This window comes from Ammospiza nelsoni, chromosome 1 (genome assembly GCF_027579445.1).
Source record: "Ammospiza nelsoni isolate bAmmNel1 chromosome 1, bAmmNel1.pri, whole genome shotgun sequence".
In the NCBI taxonomy this organism is placed as follows: Eukaryota; Metazoa; Chordata; class Aves; order Passeriformes; family Passerellidae; genus Ammospiza; species Ammospiza nelsoni.
In genome coordinates this window covers 84618987-84643846 of record NC_080633.1, presented here as the reverse complement: position 1 = coordinate 84643846, position 24860 = coordinate 84618987, and the positions used below count along the sequence as shown (strand labels likewise).

Below are 24860 nucleotides of genomic sequence, written 5' to 3'. Positions count from 1 at the left end.
TATGTAAATAAACCAGTGCTTATTCATGAACATAAATCACAGATAACTGTAAAAGCCTCTTTCTGGTTTTCTTAAAAACCCCAAAGCTTGATGTCTATAGAAAGGCTTCTGATAATCCTAGTTAATAACTCTTCCCAAAAAAATCTTGAACCAAGAGAGCAGCAAGTGATACGTGTAAAATTACTGTGTTAACTATCAACATTAAAACCTGTAAATTGTCAATATAAAAACCCTAATGTCTGATGTCATTGGTCCACAATAATGAAGTTTTAAATCCAGGAAAAGTATTTTAACCTACCTGAAAATGCTGGGGAGCAGGAGAGACCCTAAGGAGGGATGTGAATGGTATTGATAGATATCTGCCTGTTGCTTTCTGTGCACTAGTGTGCGTATTGGTTTTGAAGTCAGCCTGATGGCCAGCCCACTGTAGCTGGCATGGTCTAACAAAAACCTAGAAAGTTCTTTGAGAAGCTACTGTGCCCCCTGCATAAAGATCCAAGGAAAGAAAAATAGGCTGTGGATAATTATGGTGATTGATGAATTCATAATTTGGATGAAACAGGCTTAAAATACTTGAAAAACTGATCAGTAGATCATGTGATAGGAGATTGTCTTTTGTTGTTTCTCTTTTTTTTTTTTTTATATCTTTGTCCTTTGCATCAGCCAGGAGGGGAAAAAAGGTTTCTGCATGCTTTGGAAGATTGTCCTCCAAAGTGAAGGAATGTTGTAGAGAAATAAGGGAGCAGAAGCTGGGAGCAGGGCATCCTTGCTGCAGATGGCTACTCTATGAATTGAAAAGTCTCTCTATCAAACCTTTGCATATATATTTCAACTATTATTATGCACTCCTCACCTGCTAGTTTTACAGCCTCCCAGCTTCTGTCTGGAGGCTGTAAAAGTAACAGCTGAGGAGTGCATGCTACTGCCTTGTCACCTTAGTAAAGGCAAGTTGAGTCTGGTAGATCTGTCCAATGGATGTTTATGGACAGGCCTGTAGATTAAGATATGGTTTCAAACAGAATCTGTAATGATCTGACTTTCTTTAAAAAAAAACAAACAAAAAGCAACACTGTGCAGAGGCTGATGAACTTTAATGGCTTAGAAAAATGTCTTGTGTGTAGTTTAGTCTCTGGGCTGGGAGGTCTAGAGCCCTTGGCTTTCAAATCCCACCACAGAGCAGAGGGAAGGACCATTCACACCGGTTGCATGTTAGAAGCATAAAGGCTCAGCAGTGTGCTAAATGCAAAAAGCAATGTTTTGGTAAGTATGCAACAAAGGCAGACTTTAGTTGAGCTGCTTTGAGAAAAACTTTGTATTTTATTTGGAGATCTGTCCGAATGTTTAACTTCTGTGAGATGCCTGGAAAGCATTAATTCTCACGGATGTGCAGTAGGAGAGGTTTGCCAGCTCCTAACAGCAGTAAACAAAGAAAATGAAAGTTCACAGGTTGCCTTAGCCAATGTAATAATTGGCTGCCACTGGACAGGGGGTGATGCTGTTCCCTTCCCCTCTTGCTCATGGTCTCCCGCGTTCACATTGTGCCAACTGAACTGCCTGTCAGATCTAAGTTTATTGCATTTGCTTCCTTCACAGAGCAATAACCCAGCAAAACAAATGCGTTAATTAACACAAGCTGAACTCATTAAGGACCATACATGACACAAAAGGGGGAGAAGGAGGGAGTGCCATGAAGCTGCTGGGAGGAAGTGGAGGAAGAAAGCAGAGCAGGGGCTGATGAAGAGAGTGGGATGTCTGTCCTGTTTTTGGCAGTAACAAGCTCTTAAATCATCTTGACTGTTGTATAACTTCACTCTAAGTCTTCAGGTTGGATAATAAAAGCTTAAAATAACATAAGGAAACAATTATTTAGACTGCTTTCCCAAAATTATAAAATTTTGGATTCTGTTTTACAAGAAATGTGACTAGATTGGGGTGGGCAGGGAAGGCAAGACAGTGACAACACAGAGAGAATGGAGGCAGCATTTTTTTTATTCTCTGGAGGCAAAGGATGTAGTGAGAAACCATGTGTGCAGAATTGGAGACCACTAGTCATGGCATTGTCAGATAGAGTTCACCTTGGGCTGCCTCACTCGTGTACCTCTCATGTCCCAATCATGCATCCTTGCACCTTCCCTACCTCTGCATATGGCTTGCTGGTGGCGTTGTCTACTGAATACTACATGGGTTTTTATTTCAGTTTCTGTCTAATTAGCATTTCATTTAGACTTTGGTACGAGTCTCTGTTTAGTTGCCAAAGTTCCTGCTTCAAAGCTATGGGTTTGAAGCTATTAGGAGACTGAAGAGGATTTTGAGTGATCAAGAAAGACAGTGAAACTGCAGAGTTTTGTCAATATTTCCAAAGTTCATTATAGGTTTGGGATTTGTTGTTTAGTTTTTTGATTTTTGGTGTTGTTTTGGTTTGGTTTTTTTTTTTTTAATTTTTCTTCATAGTTTTTTTTTTTTTCCTTGGTTGTTTATTTTTGGTGGTGTTGTCCAGTGTTGTTGGGCTAAACACTGGTTTTTTTTTTCCTCAGGACCTTATCTTTGCTGTCAGTGAAGGTGTTCTCTCAGGAGGTGAACATGAATTCACAGGCTATGACTCTTGAGCCCTTTCAAAATTTTAGGCAGATTCAGGAAACCAAAAAATGCTGAACTGCATATATGTTATTTAATTTTATTTGGCAAGGCTCGAAGTGGGATGGCATCAGCTCTTCTGTGCTTCTTCTGAAGTATGTATCTGTTTTGGCTTTCAAAAGCCTGAATTGCCGTTGCCAAGATTCTTCACTTTCTGGCAAAAGTACAATGGCAAATGGCTTCCTTTACAAGGTGTAATATTTAGACTAACAGCTTTGCAATTAAGAATGGCAAAAGAGAATTATATTCCCTTTTTTTATAAGACCAGATTTTTTAGTATGGTTTCGTGGGAGTGTTTGGACGTAACTGAAGTGCTTTTGATTGATGATTTATATTTTGAACAGTGCTTTTCATTTTAGTGAGCAACACTCGCCTGAAATTTCAGCTAGAACAATGCTTTGTTTTCAAAGATGTTCAAAGTATTGCTCTAGTTAGGCAGTTGCTCCATATCATAGACTTGCAAATGACTTTTGGGTATATATGTGTAACAAAATGGGTGTGAAGATACCAATTCCTGCAAGGAAAATGGGGAGAAATTGGGAAAGCTGTGGGTATTCTTAAATTTTACCTGCTGCTAATCTCAGTAGGCCATCAGGATGTTGACGATCATGTCATTATGTCTTGTGGTTGGAGAGTGATTCCATTCTGGAGTGTTTGGGGACGTGTATTGGAGGAAAAAAAAACTTGTTTGAAGGGAAACTTGCCAGGTATTGTTTTTCAGCATGGGCAGACTGGAGAATTTGAGTGTGAGGAGGAACATGCAGAGTTGGGGAGAGAAGCAAGTGTGTGTTTGGACTGAGTGAGTGAGAAACTTGACCACTTGAGAAAGTGGTCAGTAAAATGTTTGAGGGGATGAATTCAGTCCTGCTGACCAAGTAATCCCTTAGGGAGGGTGAGGAGTAGTCTCAGTGTTGTAAATTGACAGTCTCCACTTGAAGCTATCACTAAAAGAGGGAAGATGATGTAGAAATCCTTATGTGTTCTGATTGCTGAAGCCACGATGAAATCTGATGGCAGACTTGTGTGCTGCCAAGGGTGCTTTAGTCTCCTTGGTCCAGCCAGCTTAGGAATCTGATGGCACTTTCTTTTCAGCCCACATAGTCATTCAGGCTTCATTTTTGTGAGAAATTGTCTGGATCTTGCATGCAAAAACACATCTGGGTCTTGCAGTATCAGTGCAGCTGGGGACATTGCTAGCTGTCAGGTCTTTCAACTAGGGAAAATTCACTGGCGTGCCTCATGCTGCTTGTATCCAACTTTATTTCCATTGTAACTATGGCAATAGGAGTAGACTGGTAAGAAAGTGTCAGAGTATGGGTTCTCATGCCTGTGTTGCAGAGCGTTGCTCGGTGTATCCATAGAACTGCCTCACCTCATCTTGTAAACCTGTTTGGGTGATGCAGATCAACACCCGTGTGTGTGTGTATATATATATATATATATAGTATGTATATATGTACACACATGTCTGAAATAAAAAACAGAATGCTTTCCTAGATGGTATGAAGTAGTGGGCAGCCTACAGCCAGGAGAACAGCCAGATAAAGTCTTTGAGATTGCTGTTTGTGTAGACCAAGAAGAGAGGATCTTTTTCTCCCTGGGGCTTTAAGATGTTAAGTGCAGTCCAGCAATCTTAATTCAGACAGTTCTGAAGGTAAGTTAAAGAAGAATATTTTTAAGACCTTTTTCTGGTTTCTTAGGAAAATCCAGGTTTGGTCTGCAGAACTTCATTCGGTATTGTGGGGAGTAATGCATAGTGATACTTAATGGCTGAGAGAATGAAAGATATACATTAAACAGAGGGAAAGATTTTTAACTTGTATGTAAAACCTGAGATCTTAGATAAAGGACTTCAGGTCAAAATTAAGGCTGTGCTGAAGCTTTTTCCCCTTCCCTCTTTCACAATAGTTCAGCTATAGAAAGCAGAACATTATAGAAGAAAAATTATGAAATACTTAAAAGGGTATAACATTCAACAAATTTGTTGAATTACCTTTTATAAAAGAGCATAAATCCAGTTTTCAAGAGCTCTGGAGCTTGTCTTGCAACTCTGCCAGGTTAAAATCCTTTTCTTTTTTTTTTTTTCCTCCTCCTCCTCCTCCTGTTCCTAACTAATCTGCAAGCAATTGCGTTTTAAAAATTATTTTTCTCTTGAATTTAAAGACTTTGACAGATGGCACATGTAGAACCTGGAAAACTTCCTGAATTGGCAGAGTGACCATACCCCTGCCATTTTCCTACCACAGTATCCGTAGGTGCGTAGGCTGTGTCTGCTTCCAGAGTGCTGGGCAAGATACAGTTTCCAGTGCTGGGAATGTGCAGATAACAAGTGATAAATCAGAAAAACATATCTGGTGATGGGCTTAATTTGCAGTTAATAGACAACTTAGTCTGCTGGTTACCAGAGTAATTTGATTGTGACTTAAACAACCCATTCAGAGCAGTGACAATCTCCAGGGTGCATACCTGCAGTGTTTTCCATGCAGGATTAATATCAATCTTTTAGATCGTGTGAGTTTGTTTAACACTTTTGAGAGGCTGAAATATCAAAGCTGTGCCTCACAATAGTCCATTCTTTATTCTGGCGAATGTTATACCAAAAATTAGTCTCGTGACCTTTGAAATGTGGTTTATCTTGATTGTCCTTCTTTCAGGGCCTCTGTCCAAGGCAGAGCTCTGAAGCCAATAAAAGCACATGAAATCTCCTGGTTCTGATTGTGCACAGGCTGCATCGCTCAATGCTGCATGACAGTTGTTCTCACCAATGAATGTCCTGAGTTTTGTAACGGGGATTGACAACATTGCTTGTTTCCTATTTACAGTCCTTTGGAATTTCCCTCCCTCATCTAAGGCATTTTAGGAAAAGGGCAGTAACGTGGCACTTAAATACCTCTTTGTGATTTGTGCTGTGTAAATTGTGTGCAAAGAACATGTATGTCTGTGTGCAACTATAGTCTCTGACAAGAAGTGACATGCTAAATACCATCTATAAAGACAAAAGCACAGGAAAAATTTATTTTTCTTTTTAAACTAATGAACACATGAATTGGTGTAGAGTTCTGTCCCTATGAAATTTATTACTTGTTGATGTGGTACAAAGGACCTTAGGTCTTAAAGGTGAGCAAAGGGTTTTTGTATTCCTGGGGTAGGACTAGGTTGATAAACTGTTTTTAGACAGATCAAAAGAGATGAGATCTTAAGTCAGTGTTAATGTGTGACTGGCCAGGAATGATACCATCTAGAGATTATTGCTTTCCTCTGTTTCTGCAGCATTAACAAATGAATACTCAAGAATGTATCAGCAAAGCAAATGGTTCTTGATAAATTATGCAGTCTTGACTCCAACTATTGTTTGAGGTAATTTATGATCTTCCACTGGTGTAATGGGGCTGTGGCATAAACTGCAGCACGCCCTAGAGTAGACAAATTGGTCTGGTATTGTTTCGGAACATATTTCATCTATCTTGCTGTAAGTGGGTTGGAGCCTTTTGCTGAAATGTCAAAGGACCAGTATTTTGATATTCAGTCCTAAATAACCTACCATTAAATTTACAGCAGTTGTGCCTTTTTGTGATGTCTAAATCCTGAAGTGATAATAAGCATAAAACTGTTGCAGGGTATATAGCTCAATTCTTTTCCCTTACCCCTTTATGTTAACTTTCTTTAGTCTTGGTGGGTTTAGAGGCTAATAATACAGATCTCTTTATTGATGCATTTTACCAACTTCATAACAGCTATTTCAGTGCCTTGCTTAATTTCTCTGTAGATGTGCTTATGAGAAAGAAAAAAAAAATAGTACTCCCCCAAGTGAAAAGACTTTTAAGAGCTATTGTTAAATCTGTGCTTAATTCTCCCTGAACAAACTGGATGATTAAATTGAAATCTTCAGATCAATCTTTAAAACTGACTACAAACTTTTAGGTGTTGAGAAGTAGTTAGAAGGCTGTTGCCTGCTCTTTATATGTTTAAAGACTAGCAATGGTGCAAGTTGAGTAACATGTCTACAGAGTTTGATGCTTGATGTGGCTTCCCCCCCCCCCCCCCCCACACACTTTGAATCCTGTAAGATTTTGGGGTTAATTATTTTTTTCCATAGTGTTTGGTTACCTAGAATAAATAACCGGATTTGTGCATATGTGCATATTTGGTTAAATGAATTTTCAGACTTGCTATTGCCAAAACCAGTTTCCTCCTGGGGTACTTGGCTGTATGAATTGATCACTGCAGAAACCCAGTAACTACTTCCTGGAAAGAAATTCCCAGGAGTTTGCCTGCCTTACTGATAGAGGAGGAGGCTGCCATACCTCAGCCAAACTCATCCTGGACCTGAGCAAAATAAAGCTTCCTTGATGAGTGCATGGTTTGTGGGCCTTAGGCGGGAAGTCATCCAGGAACAGTTTGTCCAAGATGTTTTTTTACCCTTGTCCCTCACTTAACTGTCCCATAAATTTTGCTGACAGCTTTGGTTTGGTGACAGGTCGTGCTTAGCAGAGAGCAGTGGGTAGACTGTTTAAAACTTGGGCTTTTGTTTTGAACACATACTTGATAATTAACAGCAAGCCAGACAGGAGCTTGCTTTCATGGTAGAAGTAAAAGTTGTGTCTGTGCTTTGCAGCCTGTGTTCTCTTCCCCAGTCATACCTTTTTCATCTACTTGGAGGTGGCATCACTTGTCTTACACTGCAGGGGTGTGTCCACCCCTGCAGGTAGGAGGAAATGCTGGAGTGGGAAATAGTGCTTTATTTATTTGCTTATTTATTTAGATTTATTTTTTGTTTCCTTTTTGTGAGGCAGTTATAATAACTGTCTTGACATTGTCTTACCCTCTTATTTTTAGTTCTTTAGCCATATGTACCTCTAAATGTTTGCAGATTTCTTTTCAAGCTCTATTTGATCACAAAGTGGTGCTTTAAAGGATACACAACTCACCTTGCAAAGCTGCTGCTAATAATGACTCAGAAGAACAAGTGCAAGACCTGAATGAATTTGTGTGTGACAGTCTGTTTGATATATTGTGTGAGAATAAAACCACGGGGGGAAAAGCAGGCAGGAAAGGGTAAAGGTTAGGAGCTGTGTAGCCAGGCTTTGAAGGCTGATGCTGCATAATGATCTCGGTGATCTTATGGGGTTTTTTCAACTTAAATGATTCTGTGATAAGTGACTGTCATCTTAATTAACTCAGAGATTTCAGTTTTCTTTCCTCAATTGAAAACATAGCCTCAGGTGGTGAGAGCCAGTTTTTAAATGGCTGGGGTTTTGCTGTGAAGGGAGGCCTTCATTTTTGCCTAAACAGTGGAAATGAAGCAGGAGCCACACAACCTGAGAAGTTATGTTGGGTTTTTAAATGAAATATCAAATTGAATGTGTTTGCTAGGCTACAGGCAGCAAATGTGCACATTTTCTGCTTCAAGTTGATGCAAATCCTCATCACCTCATCTTGATCTTCTCGGTCTCTCTGCTCCAACTGTTTTCAATAATAAGTTGATGAAATGTCTTCAGTATGGTTTCTGACAATTTGTTTGTACTCTGCAGGTCCTGGGAAGCAGTAGATGTAATTTGAAGAAAATTTGAAGGAACAAATGGCTTTAGCTGGCTGCCCAGACTCCTTTTTACATCTTCCTTATCGGATAGTAAGTTGTGAAATTGCATGTTCGTGTCAGCTTGTAGCATCATATTGCTGCGTGCCGGTGATTGATTGTGCATTCAAACTTTTCATCAAACTGCTAATAGCTGTCTGGCAATTCTCTGGGTTTTGCTAACATTTTGGAAACAGAGCCTCTGTTACCATCCTGTATTCAAGTTCTGCTGCTGAAAAGACTGTGTCATTAATATATACAGATTTGATATTTGTCTTTAAAATATCCATTTCCTAACTGGGAGAAGGCACTTGTTTCCAAAGAAAAGGTGGCAAGCTACAACCCCAGTGAAATGTCTTGCATCAAAATGTATCAGTTTGCAGAATGCTGTATCTGTAGGAACAAAGGCAGAGATTTTTACACTTGGTTAGATCCTATGTTTTTGAGTCATTGTGCTGTATCTAAGCAGCCAATATGGCATATTACAAAGAGTATATTTTAAAAACCCTCCGCTAAATTCAAAGGTGCTTGACAAAAATGCATGTAAAAGTTCTCTTTTTTCTCCTGGGCAGTTTTAGTTGTCTTAATGCTTGCTTTGTATTTTTTATGAAACTGCAAATTGCTAGTTTGGATGTGATCTTTTCTTTGCACTTTTTATCTTCTGTTTTCATAATATGATTACTGCCCTGAGGATTCAGTTATGATTTTGGACCCTGCAGATACACAAATAATTAAACAGTGTCATGTGACATTAAAACCTTTTCCTTTTGTCCCAAGAGAAACATTGCTAGTAGTGATTACTACAGTCATGCTACTCATTTGGAAGAAAAGCAAAAAAAACAGACAAAAACAACAACATTTCCAAAAAATCTCTTTAAGATTAGTATTCATGCATGTTGTGTAATATGTCAATTTACAATTTTTTTTCCCCCAACAGGAAACCTCTAATTAGTTAAAAGTCTAATGTTAGTATATGCTGAGTTGTCAGCTGAATGTACCTGAATGCTTTTCCCAATAGCAGGAAAAGCATAACAGTTCTTTTATAGCTTCTTTTGCAGCTATAAAAATAGACTGGACTTTGAGAAATTGGATGTCCTGAAAATCTGTTACTGGGATCTATGAGTTTAAAAGAATATGTGAATAGATGTGCCTGGACTTCATAATTTTGATGCACTGTGAAATTATGCTTCCAATTCATTTAAAGCATCATCTGAGTCATGATGTGAAGCTGAGGGAAAGGAGAGCTATGTAAGAGAAACTTGACATTCTAGGCAGTCATTTTTGAGCTGCAAATTCTTTAACTGAGTGTCAATCTCTCTTGTGAAAACAGTGTCTTTAGTGGTTCATAGGAAGCAAAAATGTGAATTTTCGTTGGTACTCCCTTTTCTCTGACAAGCCCTGTAGATAATCTGCTTTAGTCTGGGGCAGTCAGCAGACTGGAAATTCAGAGCAACATGGGGTGACTTAAGATGGTGGGAAAGTGACTCAGTTATTTTTGGTCAAAGCTTACTGTGTATTAACTACCCTGAGTGCTTATAACCAGTTTGAAGACTAGCTCTGGAAGCCCATTCACAACTACTGTGCCTTCTGTCAGAACTGAAGTTTGCATTAAAAAAATCCTGAACATCTGTTTTTCCACCCCTACTAAATCTGACTTAGGAGCTTTCATCAACTTGTCTTTCAAATTTGGCTGCAGTGAAAGCATTTTGTTGGTAAAGGGCTGAAAGAAGGTTAAACTAAATATGCTCTAGATTAGAGTGTAAAGAAGTATTCTATTTTTTCAGCACATTTTCTTACTTAATGTGAATGAGAAGCTATGAAGGACAGCTCCAGAGATCCCAAGGTTGGGACCTTAATGCTGTAAATTCAGTATTAGAATAAATTGACACATTGGAGGTTGGGATTATATTCAAGGCAAGAAAAATGAGAACCTGGGTAAGTAAGTATGCCCTACAGAATATCCTTTAGAATGTCTTGCTGCCAATCCACCTTTTCTTATTTTTTAAAATATTTTTAGAGAGATGGCAAAGTATGGATCTCTGGCTTTTGTACTGGGGTCTTTGCTTGCAAGGCTTGCTGCTTTCAGAACCTCCCAGGTCTTGTTTAAGAGCTTTTTTTTTTCCTTCTTTTAACTTTCTCAGGGGTTTGCACATAAACCAGTCACACTGAGTGCGTTCTCCTAGAAACAATCTCTGGCTCAGTTTAAAAAAAAAACTAAAAAAATCCATACTATCTTTCAGTGGCTTTCAGGAGTCCTTTCCAGATTCTTGAACTCTTCAATAAAAATCCAGCAGTGAGAATTGGCAGTATTTGTCTTCTATTCCTGGAAATTCAGAACACAGTCCCAGAATTTCTCAGAAAAAATGGGATGATTTACTGTGTTTCCGTTCTTTTGCAATCTGTAGTCACAACAGTATTTATGTGCGGTGACTTGAACTCTTGGGGAATATTTAGTTCTTTAACCCTTTGCTTTGATTGTACAAGTCTCAGTGACATAAATAACAAAAAACCCCCAGTTTTTTTTCTCAGTTTATGAAGATATAATTTTGGGCATACAGGAATGCTCTGTTTGTCTTCCACCTTCTGCCTTCTGTTTGTTTTCTCATGACCAAGATGCAGGTATGACTTCAGTAATAATTAATGTAGTTTGGTTTTACTGAGCTGAATTCTTATTTGAGAAAGAACTTGTAACTTGGTACAAAATGGACTACAAGCACTTCGCCATAAAGTAGGGAGAAAATGGGAATTGCTTTCTCTTACGTGTACAGAGCTGTGGATTTCAGGATTGCTAATAATCCTCTTGATCAGATAAGAGTGCAAAATAGTGCACATCATACTTGAAAAGCTTTGTGCACTTCAAGAGTAGGAAATAAATACATAAGAGAATTAATCAGAGACTAGCTACTGTAATGAAAGCCTCTTTCAGTGAATTCAGATTTGTGGATGGGGAGATGATTTGCTGCCAATACTAGAACTACAATAGCAACATTGCTCTGCCTTTGTCTGGAGGAGCAGTTAGGCAGAGGTCCTCCAGGTTTTAGTATGGCAGCTTTGATCCTTATTTTTAATAAAATGATACAGTAAGTTAGAAGACACCTTTGGAGGTCATCTGATCAAAGTCCATGGCATATTGTTTTCCTGGAGTGCTTCATCTTAGTGAGTGTGGTTTTTTGGGTAACTTGCTTTTTTTATTTTCAGAGATGGCTTGCTTAGATTGTGCAGTTAGAAAAGAGAGGGTTTGTCTCTTAGTGAAAGGGGAAGAAAAAAACCCTGTTGATTTGAATAAATCTCTAATTTAATTAGAGAATTACCTTGATGGATGCAATAATCCTCACCCTTTTGACATCCAGATGCCTTCTATATGACTCAGTCATCTCTGCCTCTTTGGTATTGAACAGTCTGTTATTTGGTGTTAATTTAGGTATACATGCTGCAGTCCATGTTTGTGTGCATAAAATCTTTTATATTGTTAAAAAACTTGCATGAAAAACATTTGTTTGCAGAATTTGTCTCCAAGTGGGCTTGGAGAGAGCTGCTGAAGTTCTGAGTTTTGGTCCTTATTGTCTGCCTGACACTGTTTGAATATCTTGACAATTGTTGATCGATTCTTTGGAGATGTCACTTGCCATTTGTGGTAAGAAAGGCACCAGGCCAAAATGATTCTGGTCATTCCTCTCCTCAGCTGGGCAGGGAGAAGAAAACATAATAAAAGGCTTATGGGATGGGGTAAGGGCAGGGAGAAATCACTCACTGGGTACCATCACAGGCAAAACAGATTGTCTGGGGGAAATTAGTTTAATATATTACCAATCACATCAGAGTAAAGTAATGAGAAATAGAGATAAATTTTAAAAACACATTCCCCCCATCCTGTCCTTCTTCCCATGTTCTACTTCACTCCCAGTTTGCTCTCTCTCCTCCCTTCCAGTGATGCAGTGGGATGGGGAATGGGGTTTGCAGTCAGTTCATTGTCATTGTCTCTGACAGTCTTTCCTCCTCAGGGGGAGGACTACTCATACTCTTCCCTTGCTTCAGTGTGGGGCCCTTCCCAGGGAGAGAGATTTCCATGAGCTTCTCCAGTGTGGTTCCTTCCCACATGAGCATAAATTCCTTCCAAGGGATGCAGTCCTTCCATAACAGGCTGCTGTGCCTTGTGGGGTGACAGGGCATAACCTGCTCTAGTGTGAGCTCTTCTCTCTCTCTGTGGGTGCCCAGGTGAGCAGGTCCAGCAGCCTGCTCCAGTGTGGGCTTCCCACAGTGTCACAGCCTCACTTGTGCATCTGCATGCTCCAGCACAGAGCCCTGGATGGGCTGTAGGTGCATCTCTGGCTCCCCTGTGGGACTCCACGGGCTGCAGGGACACTGCTGCTTCACCATGGTCTGCACCACGGGCTGCAGGGGAACCTCAGCTCCAGTGCCTGGAGCACCTCCTCCCCCTCCTTTCCACTGACCCTGGTTTCTGCAGAGCTGCTTCTCTCCATATTCGCGCTCTTCTCTTCATCTGCAGCTTGTCATGGTTTAGGAATGGTACTCCTTGATTTAGTTCTCCCACTGAGGCTCTCCTAATCACACTGTTACTGGGTTGCTTCCCCAGCCGTACCACCGAGGGTGGCCAGAGAGGAGAATTGGAGGCACAGAAGGCAAAGATAACAGGTTAAGATGAGAACAGTTTACTGGGAACAGCCATGAGATAAGAAAAGGAACAGTAACAGCAACAATATTGGCAACAAAAGTGTTTATTAGAGAGTGATTTCACATGCAGGACGCTCTGGGAACCTGACCAGTGCCAGGCTTGCTCATCAGGAAGGAACCCCTTCTCAGAATGCCCCTTCTCTGACCCCGGGCAATGAGGTGAGGTGGTGTAGAATAACCTCCCTGTATTAGCAATGCCACCTCCCAGCTACTCCAGACATTAACCCTGTCTTGGTCAGAACCAGGACACAATTGAGCAGATTTTTTTTTGTTTTGTTTTTTTCTTCACAGAAGCCAACCTGGTCCCTCTCCCCACTCCCAAAGCCTTCTCTTGCAAACCCAATACATGATTTTCAAGATTCAAAACAAATGGTGGCTTAATTTACTCTTATTAGGCTTAAATGTACAAGGATTCTGCTTCCATAAAATTTAAAATTAATCCTGGAGTTTGGTTTTTTCACCCTAAGAGGGCAATATGGAAGGACCAGAGTGCACAAGCAGGCTTTCAAAGTCCTTGGGCATAGCTGAGTGAAAAAACACCAGATGCATTATTGCATTGCATCATTCTTCTACATATTGCCTAAAGAAAAGCTGAAATGTTGCTACTGCCAATGCAGAAAGTCATCAGATTTGTGAAATATGGTGTCAGTCAACAGATCTTTTATTGACGATACTCTTGTTTTAACAGTTTACATGGATGTGGTGTAGAGGGTTGACGGACTGGAGCAGACAAAGTACAAAGCAGCGCGAACATTAGTGAATGTTTTTACAAGACATGTTGTTGCCTCCAATATGAAGTTATGAAATCTGTCTCCCTGAGTGCAGACTGCAAATGTTTTTTACAGATAGAGTTGATGCTGCTTGTTGGTTTTCATTGAAGACCAACTGAAGCTAGATTTCTAGCTTTTATTTTTCTTGGAAAGAAGTCTATTTAAAAAATTGCCCTGAAACCAGTTGTTTTCATTTACATCGAAATAGGAGTGTGGTGCTTACCACACTCCACTTGAAGAGGAGTGGAAGTGTACTTGCCACCATTATGGTGTATCATCAGAATACTTTATATGAAACAAAATAGCATCAAAGAAGTTTGTATCTTGCACTAAGCTTCTATACAATTGATTACAGTTTCCCTTCTGACAAGAAATAGTAATCAATCTTTTTTTTTTGTTTTTTTGATGTACTAGTTCACCTTTCTACATTTCCAGTCACAAGTATGTACCTTACTGTTTGCACTTCTGCTTTTGTATTCTGATTTACAGAAGTTGGTTGGCAAAACATGAAGTCTTTTTTTGAAGGTGAATGCAAGCAAGAAATTTCAAGTTGCTCAGTCCACATTTTCCAATTACATGAATTTTTTCAACCCATCAAGAGAAAAGACTCAAAACACTCCAGTGGTCAATCATACATTTGCTGCTTGCATGACTACTAACATTGGTCAGGATAGACCAAATTGCAACACAGATGTTGCAAATCAAGTGAGGAAATAAAGTAAAGAAGTTTAATTTTGCATCTTCCTGTTAATGATTTCATGCTTAAACACTAGCTTGACCCTGTCGTTAAATTCAAGCAGTCTCTTGATTCAGCTCTGGTTTTCATTCATGTTTAAACCTATGATTTGTTACTTTTATACTTGGGAGAAAGTTGAGGGTGGATCTTAGGAATGTATATAAATACCTGAAATGTTGTAAAGAGAATGGAGCCAGGCTTCTTTCCCTGACCAGAGCCAGTGGACATGATCTGAAACACAGGAGGTTCTCCCTTGATATTGGACAATGCTCTTTCACTGTGAGAGTGACTGAGCACTGGCAGAGGTGGTGAAATCTCCATTCTTGGACATTGTCCAAAGCCACCCAGACATGATCTCAGGCACTGGCTGTAGGTGGCCCTGCCTGAGCAGGGGATTGGACCAGGTGACACCCAGAGGTCTCTTCCAACCCCAGTCAATCGATGATAGCATGGAAATCAAAAGCAGTGGGTCTCTTTAGGTTCTGACTTCTATGCGGCCTTTAAGATGGTACTTCAAGACTGGAAACATACCCACATTGATAAGAACAGAGTATTTTCTGCTGTTCTCTCACAAAACTTCACGAGAACATTCTGAAGGAATGGTAACAATCAGTTTAGCAGACTATAACACCAAATAAAATCCTGCATATTTTTTCATGAGTTGGATCTTTTCCAAATGAGTAAATATTTAACAAGCTGTTTACCAACTGGTTATTTTGGAGAAGTACCAGTATGAGTTTTTTCATATTAATAACAGCTGTGATTTAACAGAAGAGAGTTGATGTACCAGTCCTAAGACAGCTTCACACTTCAAATGCCTGCATAAATATAAAAAGATAGAAACCTGAAATACAAAGGAATGGAAGCTTTTTTTTTTTTTAAGTGCATTGAATATAACCAACTGGAATTACATTACTGATAGTTGAGGGCATCTGCTTTTAATGAACCTTCCTCACACAGATGTTCTGTGTTCTAAATATGAGTAAACAGTAACCAATGGAGAAGGTTATTTTGTTTTTTAAGCGGAAGATAATATTGCTGTGTACTTGGAGCTGTCACTTTTCAAGAAAGCACTGTGGCTCGGATAGTTCTTAGTGTTGTTGTCCTTGCCAGTTGGCTCAGAGAGATCTCCTCTATCCTTGGAAAAGACCAGTGATACAATGTTGCCTTATATTTAAGTATTTCCAGGAAATATATCTAGATACAGAACTTGCATAAAGTTGTGCCCAGGACATTTTCTTGTGTTACATAGTCTAAGGAGAATCTGTTTGATCGAAGGAAGGACAATATTTCATTAGCACTTAGTTATATAATTTTTTAAGTTAAAAAAGAAGGGAGGAAAAAACTCCTCCAAACTACCAGCCCAGATCCTGTGATTCTGAATGAAGCTGTTTCTGTGAACAAATCTAAGAGAATTTTCCTGTTTCTAGAGAGAAACTGTGGGTACAGTTTCCAGACTTTTTTGTTCGTGTGATGCCTCGTGGCAGAGACCTCCTTGTTTCTACACTTGCAGACTTTCTACTCCAAACTGAAGCTGCTGATTCAAGGAAGAATGGAAAGCCTGAACTCACTGTAGCCTTGGTGTGGTGAAGGTGCCATTTACTCTGTAAAGCTAGGAATAAACATATCAGGTCAAGCTAGTACTAGCTATGACTGAAAACAGTCTTTGCCTGCTCTTTTTGCAACCCCTAAGAACTTTCTTTTCCATTCCTAATATAACGTAATCTGGAGTGGTCTTTTTAAAAAGTTATTCATGGGTTCCCACAAAACCCTGCCACTTTTTGAGGTCTTTAATTTCTAGTGTTGTAGGTATGTTCCCTTTGTGGAGAGGTGGGATGGAAAGTGCTGCACAGAGCAAGGACTTGTACAGCTGACTTTGCTTTTTCAGGATGGAATTTTACCAAATTGATCAGCTTTCAGGAATCCTTCATGAACAAGGGGCTAGATTATTGGTATTAATGGCCTTTTATGCTAGATAGTATTGATATTTTAATCCAAGGCATTAAGATACAGAGTTTTTATTTCTGGTTTTGAAAGAACAGTGAGCAATCAAAGGTAGAACACAAATGCCCAGCAAAGCTCTCAGGCTTTACTGCTATTTTAAGATAGTTTTGGCCTGTGTGCTGGTACGGCCAGTGTGCATATTTGAAATTCTAGCCTCTACAATGAAAAGACAAGCCCTCAGAAACAGCCAGTGGTTTTGGAGCATGCTAGTCCTTTGCAAGCTGAATGTTAAACAATGACTTAAGACTCTACTATACACTGGCTGTAGCTCTTGGTGTCTTACACATTGGCTCCATTTTTTGACATAATTTTGGCAAGTGGGGGAGCCTGGCAATCCTTCATGCTAGAGGCCCTAGCTCTAATAAGGCGCTTTAGTTATTAGCACAAGTAAATAGTTGTCCATTTGTGCTTCATTAATGCATATTAGTCATACAGTAAATACTGTCATGCTGGCAAGTTCCCCAGAAGAGTGAATACTTCTGTGCAGTTCAGGAGGGGGTTTCTGACAAAGTGGTGTTGGCACCTTTCTTGAAGAAGTTCTTGAAGCTAGTAGTGTAGGAGAGTGGCAGGCCATTATTTCAGCTCACATGAGATTTGTAGGATTGATACTTCAGTGAAGGCAAAGAGGTATTTTTGATCAATTTTATGCTGTTGCAGTAGGTTCTTCTCAGGTATTCAGATGACTTTTCTATAGCCTTCAGCTGTATTGAGGCAGGTTGCTTTGGGCTGTGGGGGGTACAGATGAAGTGCCTCCTCTTCTAATGAAAATAGATGTTCCAGAAATCCCATATGATTGTCCAGTATTGTAAAATTTTAACTACATATTTGAAGAAACCTAGTATGTGCAGCTAGATGAAATCAGAAGGCAGCACAATGACCCATGATCTGTGTAAGTGTTCTGGTTTCTTGAGAGATAAGACCCTTAGTACAAATGGTATAAAATTGCAAATGAACATGACTTGTTCTTTGGAACAGCCAGTGTAGATCCTTTGGGTTCTTGGCAGTGACTTCTGGAAGGACTTGCTCCATACTCTTGCCAGCTTGTTAAGGCTGACCAGCTTCTGGTGCTTCATATTGTCATCCTCACCTGTTTTGAAGAGGAGTGTGTTCTCTGCCTCTGCACTCACCAGGATCATCCTCTGATTAGTTACTTACTCTTTTGAAGATAATGGAGAGTAGCCTTGCTAGTGTAGTGTTGGTTAGCATCCTTTGCATCTTCTAATCAATCCTATCTGCTCCTAGTTAGCTTGTCTGATCCTTAACTTCCCTTTGCTCTCAGTAATGGTTCAATCCTCCAGATGCTGGCACTGTGCTCAAAGAACTGGGAGACACGAGGAGGAGCTAGGAAAAACTGAGGGAGAAAAATCATTGCTCTTTTGTGTCCTTAGCTGCTGGATCCTGTGCACAACTGAGAGCTAACTAAACCAGTAGTAGCCATCCTTTTGTTGTTACTTGCCTATATAAGAATTCCTTGTTTTTTCTTGGCATCCTTTGCTTGCTCCAGCTTTTCTGCATGTGCACAATCTCCATGTTCTTTCTGTGTAACCTCTTCCTCTTTAACACTCTTTGTGTTTCAGCATTTTAGCTGAGGCAGGAGATGCCTGTCCATTCAGCTGGCTTTCTGCCATTCCTCTGTGACTTTCTGCATGCCACAATACACCTTTCTTGGGGTTTGAGTGGGCTGTCCTGCAAGATCAGATTGTTGCCCTGGGTGCCTTCGTTCTTCAGAGAAGTCTGCCATGGGAACCTTGCATGCAGATCCTTGAACAGGCCAAAAAATCTGTTTTCTCATAGTCCAAGACTGTGATTCTGCTGGTAGTCTTGCTCTCTTTGTTTACTCATTACTGTAATCTCTGCATCATCTCCACTGCCATCAGCCTCTTCCTCCCCAAATGGCTCTTCTTTGTCTATCAGTTGGCATTGCCAGCTTGTTGGTCAAAGCTGGTTGAGCCAGCTTCCCCAGTTGGCTCACTGATCACTTGTGAAGTTGTCTTCAACTCACTCCAGAAATTTTTGTAGAGTCCAGTGCTGGCTGCAGCTGGAATGGCACTGTTTGCTTGTGAGTGGGTCAGAAATGTGATTTAGCCAATTTGTGTCAAGTTTCTCCCCATCCCATGCACCTGGCTGCAAAGAAGGGGCTTCATTGCTTTGAGCAAGACAGGTATTCTGAGCATTAATCTTCTTAAAGATGGTGAGTGCTTCTTTTGGGAAGTATTGAAGTGGAAAATGAGGGACTTGGCAGTGTGACAGAAGCAAAGGAGAACCTAGAGGTGCTGGCCAATTGTCCAGGTGTGTCCTGTCCAGCACTGTCCCTTGTGGCTTCCCAGCCAGGCTGTTTGTACTCAGTCTCCTGTCATGGTGTTCTCCTGCCTTCCCTGATGTTTACTCTCTCTCACAAGGGGCTTACATCCAAGTGGACTGTCTGCCATGCTGCCTTCTCCAAGGACCCACTGCCAGCCATATCTCTGCAGGACTGTCCTTGTGGTGGTGTAGGGAAGCTCCCCCTTGCTGAGTGGCTTATCAGGTCCACCCTCAGATGTGACTGATGCTGCTGTCCTTTGGTCATGACTGCCTCTGGCTCCGAGCTATTTGGTGGGGAGGCACTAGGGGAGTCCTGGCCAGATGTTCCCCTTCCCTCTCCACTGTGGGCCCCTTGCAGAAGAGATGCCATCTGCATGCCTGGAGGGCATGGAGGCAGTGCAGGTCAGGGAGCGAGGGCTGACAAAAGCCTTCCAATGCATGAGGTGTTTTATTGATTGTAAAGGGTTTGTGCCTAGCCTGGCAAGGCTAACATCTCCCTTTCCTGCCTCTGGGTTTTCTGCCTTTTCTATCTCTAGCAAAGACCTGACCTCCCAGGTCTGCCTTGCGTGGTTATGTTCAGGCTGATGGAGAGTAGTGGGTGGGGGAGCTTGGGAGAAGATGTTCTAGCTCTCCTGGAGGGAGATCATGGGCTCTTTCAGGAAGACATCTTGGCAGTGATGAGGTCAGGAGACAGTTAACTATTTATGGTAATCCACTTCCATGGGGCATCTTTTCTCATCACCCTCTGTGTGGCTCTGGGTCTCCTGCCACCTGGTTGGGTGAAGCCCTTTTATCTTGCACAGTCTTTCTGTGTGCTGGTACCCTGTTCCCCCTCTGCATATCCTGCTTCTTCCAGAGCTCTTTCTTGGGCTCATTATCTGTGGCCACACCACCATGACCTCTTGGAAAGATTTCTGCAGAAGGTGACTCCAGGGCCATATGTAGCATACATGTTACATACATCCATAAATAATCAATTTATGAAAGCAACTTGTTTACTCACCCACACATGCCCTCTCAAGTTAAATTTTTTTTCCTTTTTGAATTCAGGACAGAACTAAGAGTTTGTCAACCGGAATATAAATGCCAATATTTGAGGAAGTCACCTTAAGTGTTTTGTAGCTGGAAGTATTTGTAGAACCTGTTTCCTAAGGTAAAAAGACTTCACAGGGCTTGTTTCTCTACTTCTAACTACATAGAAGTATGTAAGGCAGCGGGTTGCAAATTTGATTCCTTCCTGTGTATTTGCTGGGGAGATTTCTGCATGGCATACATTATTTTTTGCCATGATGTGAGCAGAAGGGTTAACTGAAGTTTGCTGAAGATATTCTGAAAAAGGCATCTCTTGCAATCTTGTTTTTTCTGGAGTCCTTTATGTCCTTGGAATTATGACAAGCTGCTGGCTGTTGAACATGAACTGTCTGTATGGTTAAGTCACAAACCATAACTGCTATGCTGGATGAGAATTGGAAAAATAGTTTTTTGACAGTGTATCTTTTGAGTATGACTTGCCCTGAAGATTAAAATAAACCCAAACCCACAAGACCAGAAACTTCTCATCCGTAGCATCTTCTGAAACAGGGATATTGACACAATAATATGTATTATTATGATGTACGATTACACACATGCTGTCAGTATTGTGGTGTGATAATGAGCTTCTAGGTAACTTGTCACAGTTAATTTTCCTGGTTTAGCTAAATAAGTAGTCTTCTGTTTATCTGTATCCAGAAGGTGACCCATTCCTCTCACCCACAGTTTGATTCTGAAGCCTAGTTCAATGTTTTTCCTCATCTCTTCCTTATCCTGTGATTCTTTTTTTCTTTTTTTTTAAATCTCTGATTTGACTTTAATCTCAGCAGGAATGTTTTCCACTACCTTTTATGTCACAGACCTGCATTTTTGGGTTAGAAAGAATAGCTCAAATCTAGAGGAAGCAGTACAATAAATACTGGTTGTACTGTAAAAGGTACCACCCTGAATTAATCACCATTCAGCTGAAGTGTGGTGGCTGCTCATGTGCAAGCAGCCAGCCCCTTGAGCTGCGAGGTAAACAAGTTACTTCCCCTCCCTAGTCTTTCTTCAGCAGTGCTTTCACAGAAGAGAAAGAAAAGCCCCTTCAATTCCAATTGAACAGCAGCTCATCCGATTGCATCCCATCTTTTCTTGGAGCAAACAGTAGAAATCCATTTGCAGAGATGTTCTTGCGGTTGGTAGGAGTAGTGTTTGGGTGTTGCTGAAGCCAGCATGATCAAACATTGCATATGTGGATTTATTACAACTGTGGGATTTCTTGAACTTTTCTTCTGGCTGACCAGGTTTGCAATCTCTGTTCAGATCTCCTTGTCTGGAGACCCTTTACCTGGGCAGGTCTTGTTTTGAGGTGGTTTGCTTGTTCTGTTTCATGTGCTGCCTTGGCAAAGTTTGGCACAGCAGACCTTCCTCCAGTAGCATACTGGTAGTTATGAGACCCTTTTGATCTGTTGAGGCTTTAATGTAGCCTCAGAGACTTTGTGTAGAATTAAAGCAGCTGCTGCTAACCATGTAGGAGTGCCTCAGTGTATGTTCTGATGTGCTGTGGATAACTTCCTTGGATGTGTCCAGTAGGTGTTAAAAGAAGTGGCGAGGAGCTGTATAAAAAATAAGTGGTCACTTGACACGCACACTGTGAACAACTTTAAAACAGAACAAAACAAAAAGAAAGCCTTCCAAGTATGAAGAGATGATTGACGTGCTTGCTTTTAGTGTGCCAGCTTCTGCAAAAACTGAAGATTTATACTTTGTATTGTGTTTTCTGGGACAGCGTGCAATTTTACATGTAATTTGTTACTATTTAAATGCAAATTGCTGATCTTTTGTAAATTTTCTTCCTTCAGAGAATGTTAAGTCAATAAAGATTTTCTGATAAAGCCATCTTCTTAATGCAGGATAACTGGTAGAGCTACTTGCAATTAACTCCCTTTCCTCAAGGAAAGGAAAACATGGCAGCCACTACCTTGAGATGGATAGATGCAAGTATATATTTTTATTGATACGGGAACAAGTGTAACAATGATACATATTTCATATAGTACCTAGATTTTTGAAAGTTAGACAGAGATAGTTAAACTAGGCAGAGCTTTGAGAGAAGTTCTCAGGCTAAAAAGTACCTTTGAGGTGCTTGGATTTTACCACAGTCAAACCTAAATATTTGTTTTTCTAAGGACAATGAAGATGAGGAAAATCAGAATCATTTAGGTTGGAAAAGACTTCTAAGATCATAGAGTCCAACCTTTGACAGATAACCACCCTGTAAACTAGACTATGGTATTAGGCTCCATGTGCAGTCATGAACACCTCCAGGGATGGTGACTCTATCACCTTCTTGGGCAGTTTGTCCCAGTGTTTAAAAGCCCTTTTCATGAAGAATTCCTCTCAATGTCCAGCCTCAACCTTCTCTGGTGCAGCTTGAGGTTGTGTCCTCCCATCCCGTCGCTGGTTGCCTGGGAGAAGATGCTGACCCCCACCTGGCTACAGCCACCTCTCAGGCAGCTGTAGAGAGCAACAAGGTCCCCCCGGACCTCCTTTTCTACAGGCTGAACACCCCCAGCTCCCTCAGCCACTTGTTGTAGGACTCATTCTCCAGACCCTTCACCGGTGCCGTTGCCCTTCTCTGGACTTGCTCCAGCACCTCTCTGTCCTCCTTGTAGTGAGGAGCCCAGAACTGGACTCAGACACTCAAAGTGTGGCTGAGTGCAGAGTGATGATCACTGCCCTGGCACTGCTGGCCTATTTTTGATACAAGCCAGGATGTCATCAGCCTTCTTGGCCACCTGGGCACGTGCTGGCTCGTGTTCAGCTGCTGTTGACCAGCGCCCCCAGGTTCTTTTCTGCTGGGCAGCTTTCCAGCCACTCTTCCCCAGCCTGGAGTATTGTGTGGGGTTGCTGTGACCCAAGTCCAGGAGCTGGCACTTGGACTTGTTGAACCTCATATAATTGTCCCTTTGATCCAGATCGCTCTGCAGAGCCTTCCTGCCCTGCAGCAGATCAGTTCTCCCACCCAGCTTAATGTTGCCCATGAACTTACTGAGGGTACACTTGATACCCTCATCCACATCATCAGTAAAGACTCTGAAGAGAACTGGGCCCTATATTGAGCCCTGTGAGTTTCTTTCATTTTGAGAAACTGGAGTAAGACAGTGATGCACTGGAGTAGTCAGGATGGCTCCTGTTGTTAGTCTTATCTTAATTTTTGTTTTCTTTCCAGCTGTTATGAATTGACAATTTATATGTTGGTATTTCTGTAATGCAGGCTGCAGCATCATTTGTATTAGAAATTTCGTCTGCCATTGTGTGCTAACATTTGAGGATGGCAACTTAATGAAGTCTGATACAGCATCACTGTGAGGATGTTTTTTTTTCAGGAATACTGTTTTGAACATCACAGTAAAAGATGCAGTTATGTGTGTGACTTTCTGAGAGCTGCACAGGTTAAATGAGATTCATACATGATTAAGGAAAGAAATTCAGACATTCAGGCATGTTGTTCTGTTGGTAATGATGAGGGTTTTTTGGTTTGTTTTTTTCCCTATTCTGAAGGCTTGCAAAGTAACCCATTACTGCTAAATATGCAGTACAAAACAACTATTTTAAGTACCCATATCTTGCAGACTGCTTCTTAGACTCCAGTATTTTTTTGCATAAACTACATTACTGATTTGCTCTGACTGTAACCCTGATATTTGGCATGCGGAGAACACAGCAGGCTGTTCCAATACAAGATCTGATGCTAGGTTATTAATCATGAATAATTACTGTGCCTTAGGCTGGTAGACTGTGATTTATGTGGGGTTTAAGTAGGGTATAGAGGAGTCAACTGAAGTGTATAAATAGTTGCCCCATATCTGAGATTCTGAAATGTCTTTTGTTTGTTTTTGGTAAGCCTTGCTGTTTTAGAGATGTGTAAAAAGTTAATTCTGTATTGAATTGAGAGCAAGTCACCGGAACTGCAAATGCCCCTGTCTGAAGTGAGCAGTGAGTTCTGGGGCAGATGGCTCCATGTAACAGGAGAATGGATCTTTATCTGAGCAGAAAGGTGTGTAGTCCAGGTAATTAGGATCATAGGTTTGATCAGATGGGACAGGCACTTCTAGACCTGTTAATTATGTATCTAGCACCAAGGATCACTGTTGGGAAGGAGGGGAGGGGTACCAAGCACACTGTAAATTTCAGCAATTGAACAAATTGCCTAGAAAGTAGAGTGACGAGGTCCATGTTGCTAATAGCTGAAGCAAGGAAGGATGGCAAAGTAGTCTTGTATGAATTTGTTCAACGTGGCACTTGAAATTGATCAGGTTATCGGTTTGAAGACCTGAAGAGCAATTTCATTAGAAGGTGAGAGTTTGTTCACTGACATCCAGTAAATTTTAATGTACATGTGGACACAGTGGCTTTTTCCCCACAGGAGGTTTATCATTTTATCACTTCTGTTGAGGGTTGTGGAGAACCATGTTTCCTTGTTGGCCCATTCAGATTCTCAGTTTGAACCTGAACCATCATAAAGACAAAAGGGGGATAGCACTGTTGCTAAGTAAGAGAGCAGACCCATGTTCAGATGGTATAAATGCCTTTGTGTTTCATGCTACTTGCATTCCTTTGTTGAGTTTCATCTGTCTTGATGTCTAGGGCTTCCTAGCTATAACCTTGCATGCTCTTAAATGTAATGCTCTTAAATGTAATTTAGGTTGTCTTGCTGTGGTTGCCACTTCCCAAAGCATAGAGATTTGAATATAAATTCCTGAAGAGAATGCACTTGTATGGAAACAGTGGTTCCTTCAACCCAGGTGGCGTCTTGCCTTCTCTGCTCCCTCCCCTGGTCTGAGACAGAGAAAAGTGTTGCTGCAGTGCAAGATCCAGAGTCCACCAGCTCATCCTTTCAAGCACTGAGCTTTCCAAGGTTAATTCAGGGCATCATTAGCCTGTGCTAGGACAGACTGTCCAAGGCATTTTGTGGAATGTCTCCTGTCCATGTGGTAGAAGGAAGCTGTCAAAACCTGACTCCCAAAGCCAGTGTTCTTGGAAGCAGCTGGCCAGCAGTGCTGCTATAACCAAAGCTGTAGTAGATTTGATGCCAAGTGGAACAAATGAGCTACCTTGTATTTCACAGGTC

General features: G+C 40.9%; 1 protein-coding gene across 2 annotated transcripts in view; it reads left to right on the top strand.

Annotated features, from left to right (window-relative positions):
- The window catches only part of GRB10 (growth factor receptor bound protein 10), a 144940-nt gene that overhangs the window by 28053 nt on the left and 92027 nt on the right, over window positions 1-24860 (top strand). For both annotated transcript variants that reach the window (XM_059468418.1, XM_059468427.1), the window contains one exon: window positions 8166-8263. In XM_059468418.1, the coding sequence (XP_059324401.1) occupies window positions 8213-8263 (51 nt within the window). In that variant the 5' untranslated portion in view covers window positions 8166-8212. The remainder of the gene's footprint in view (window positions 1-8165; window positions 8264-24860) is intronic.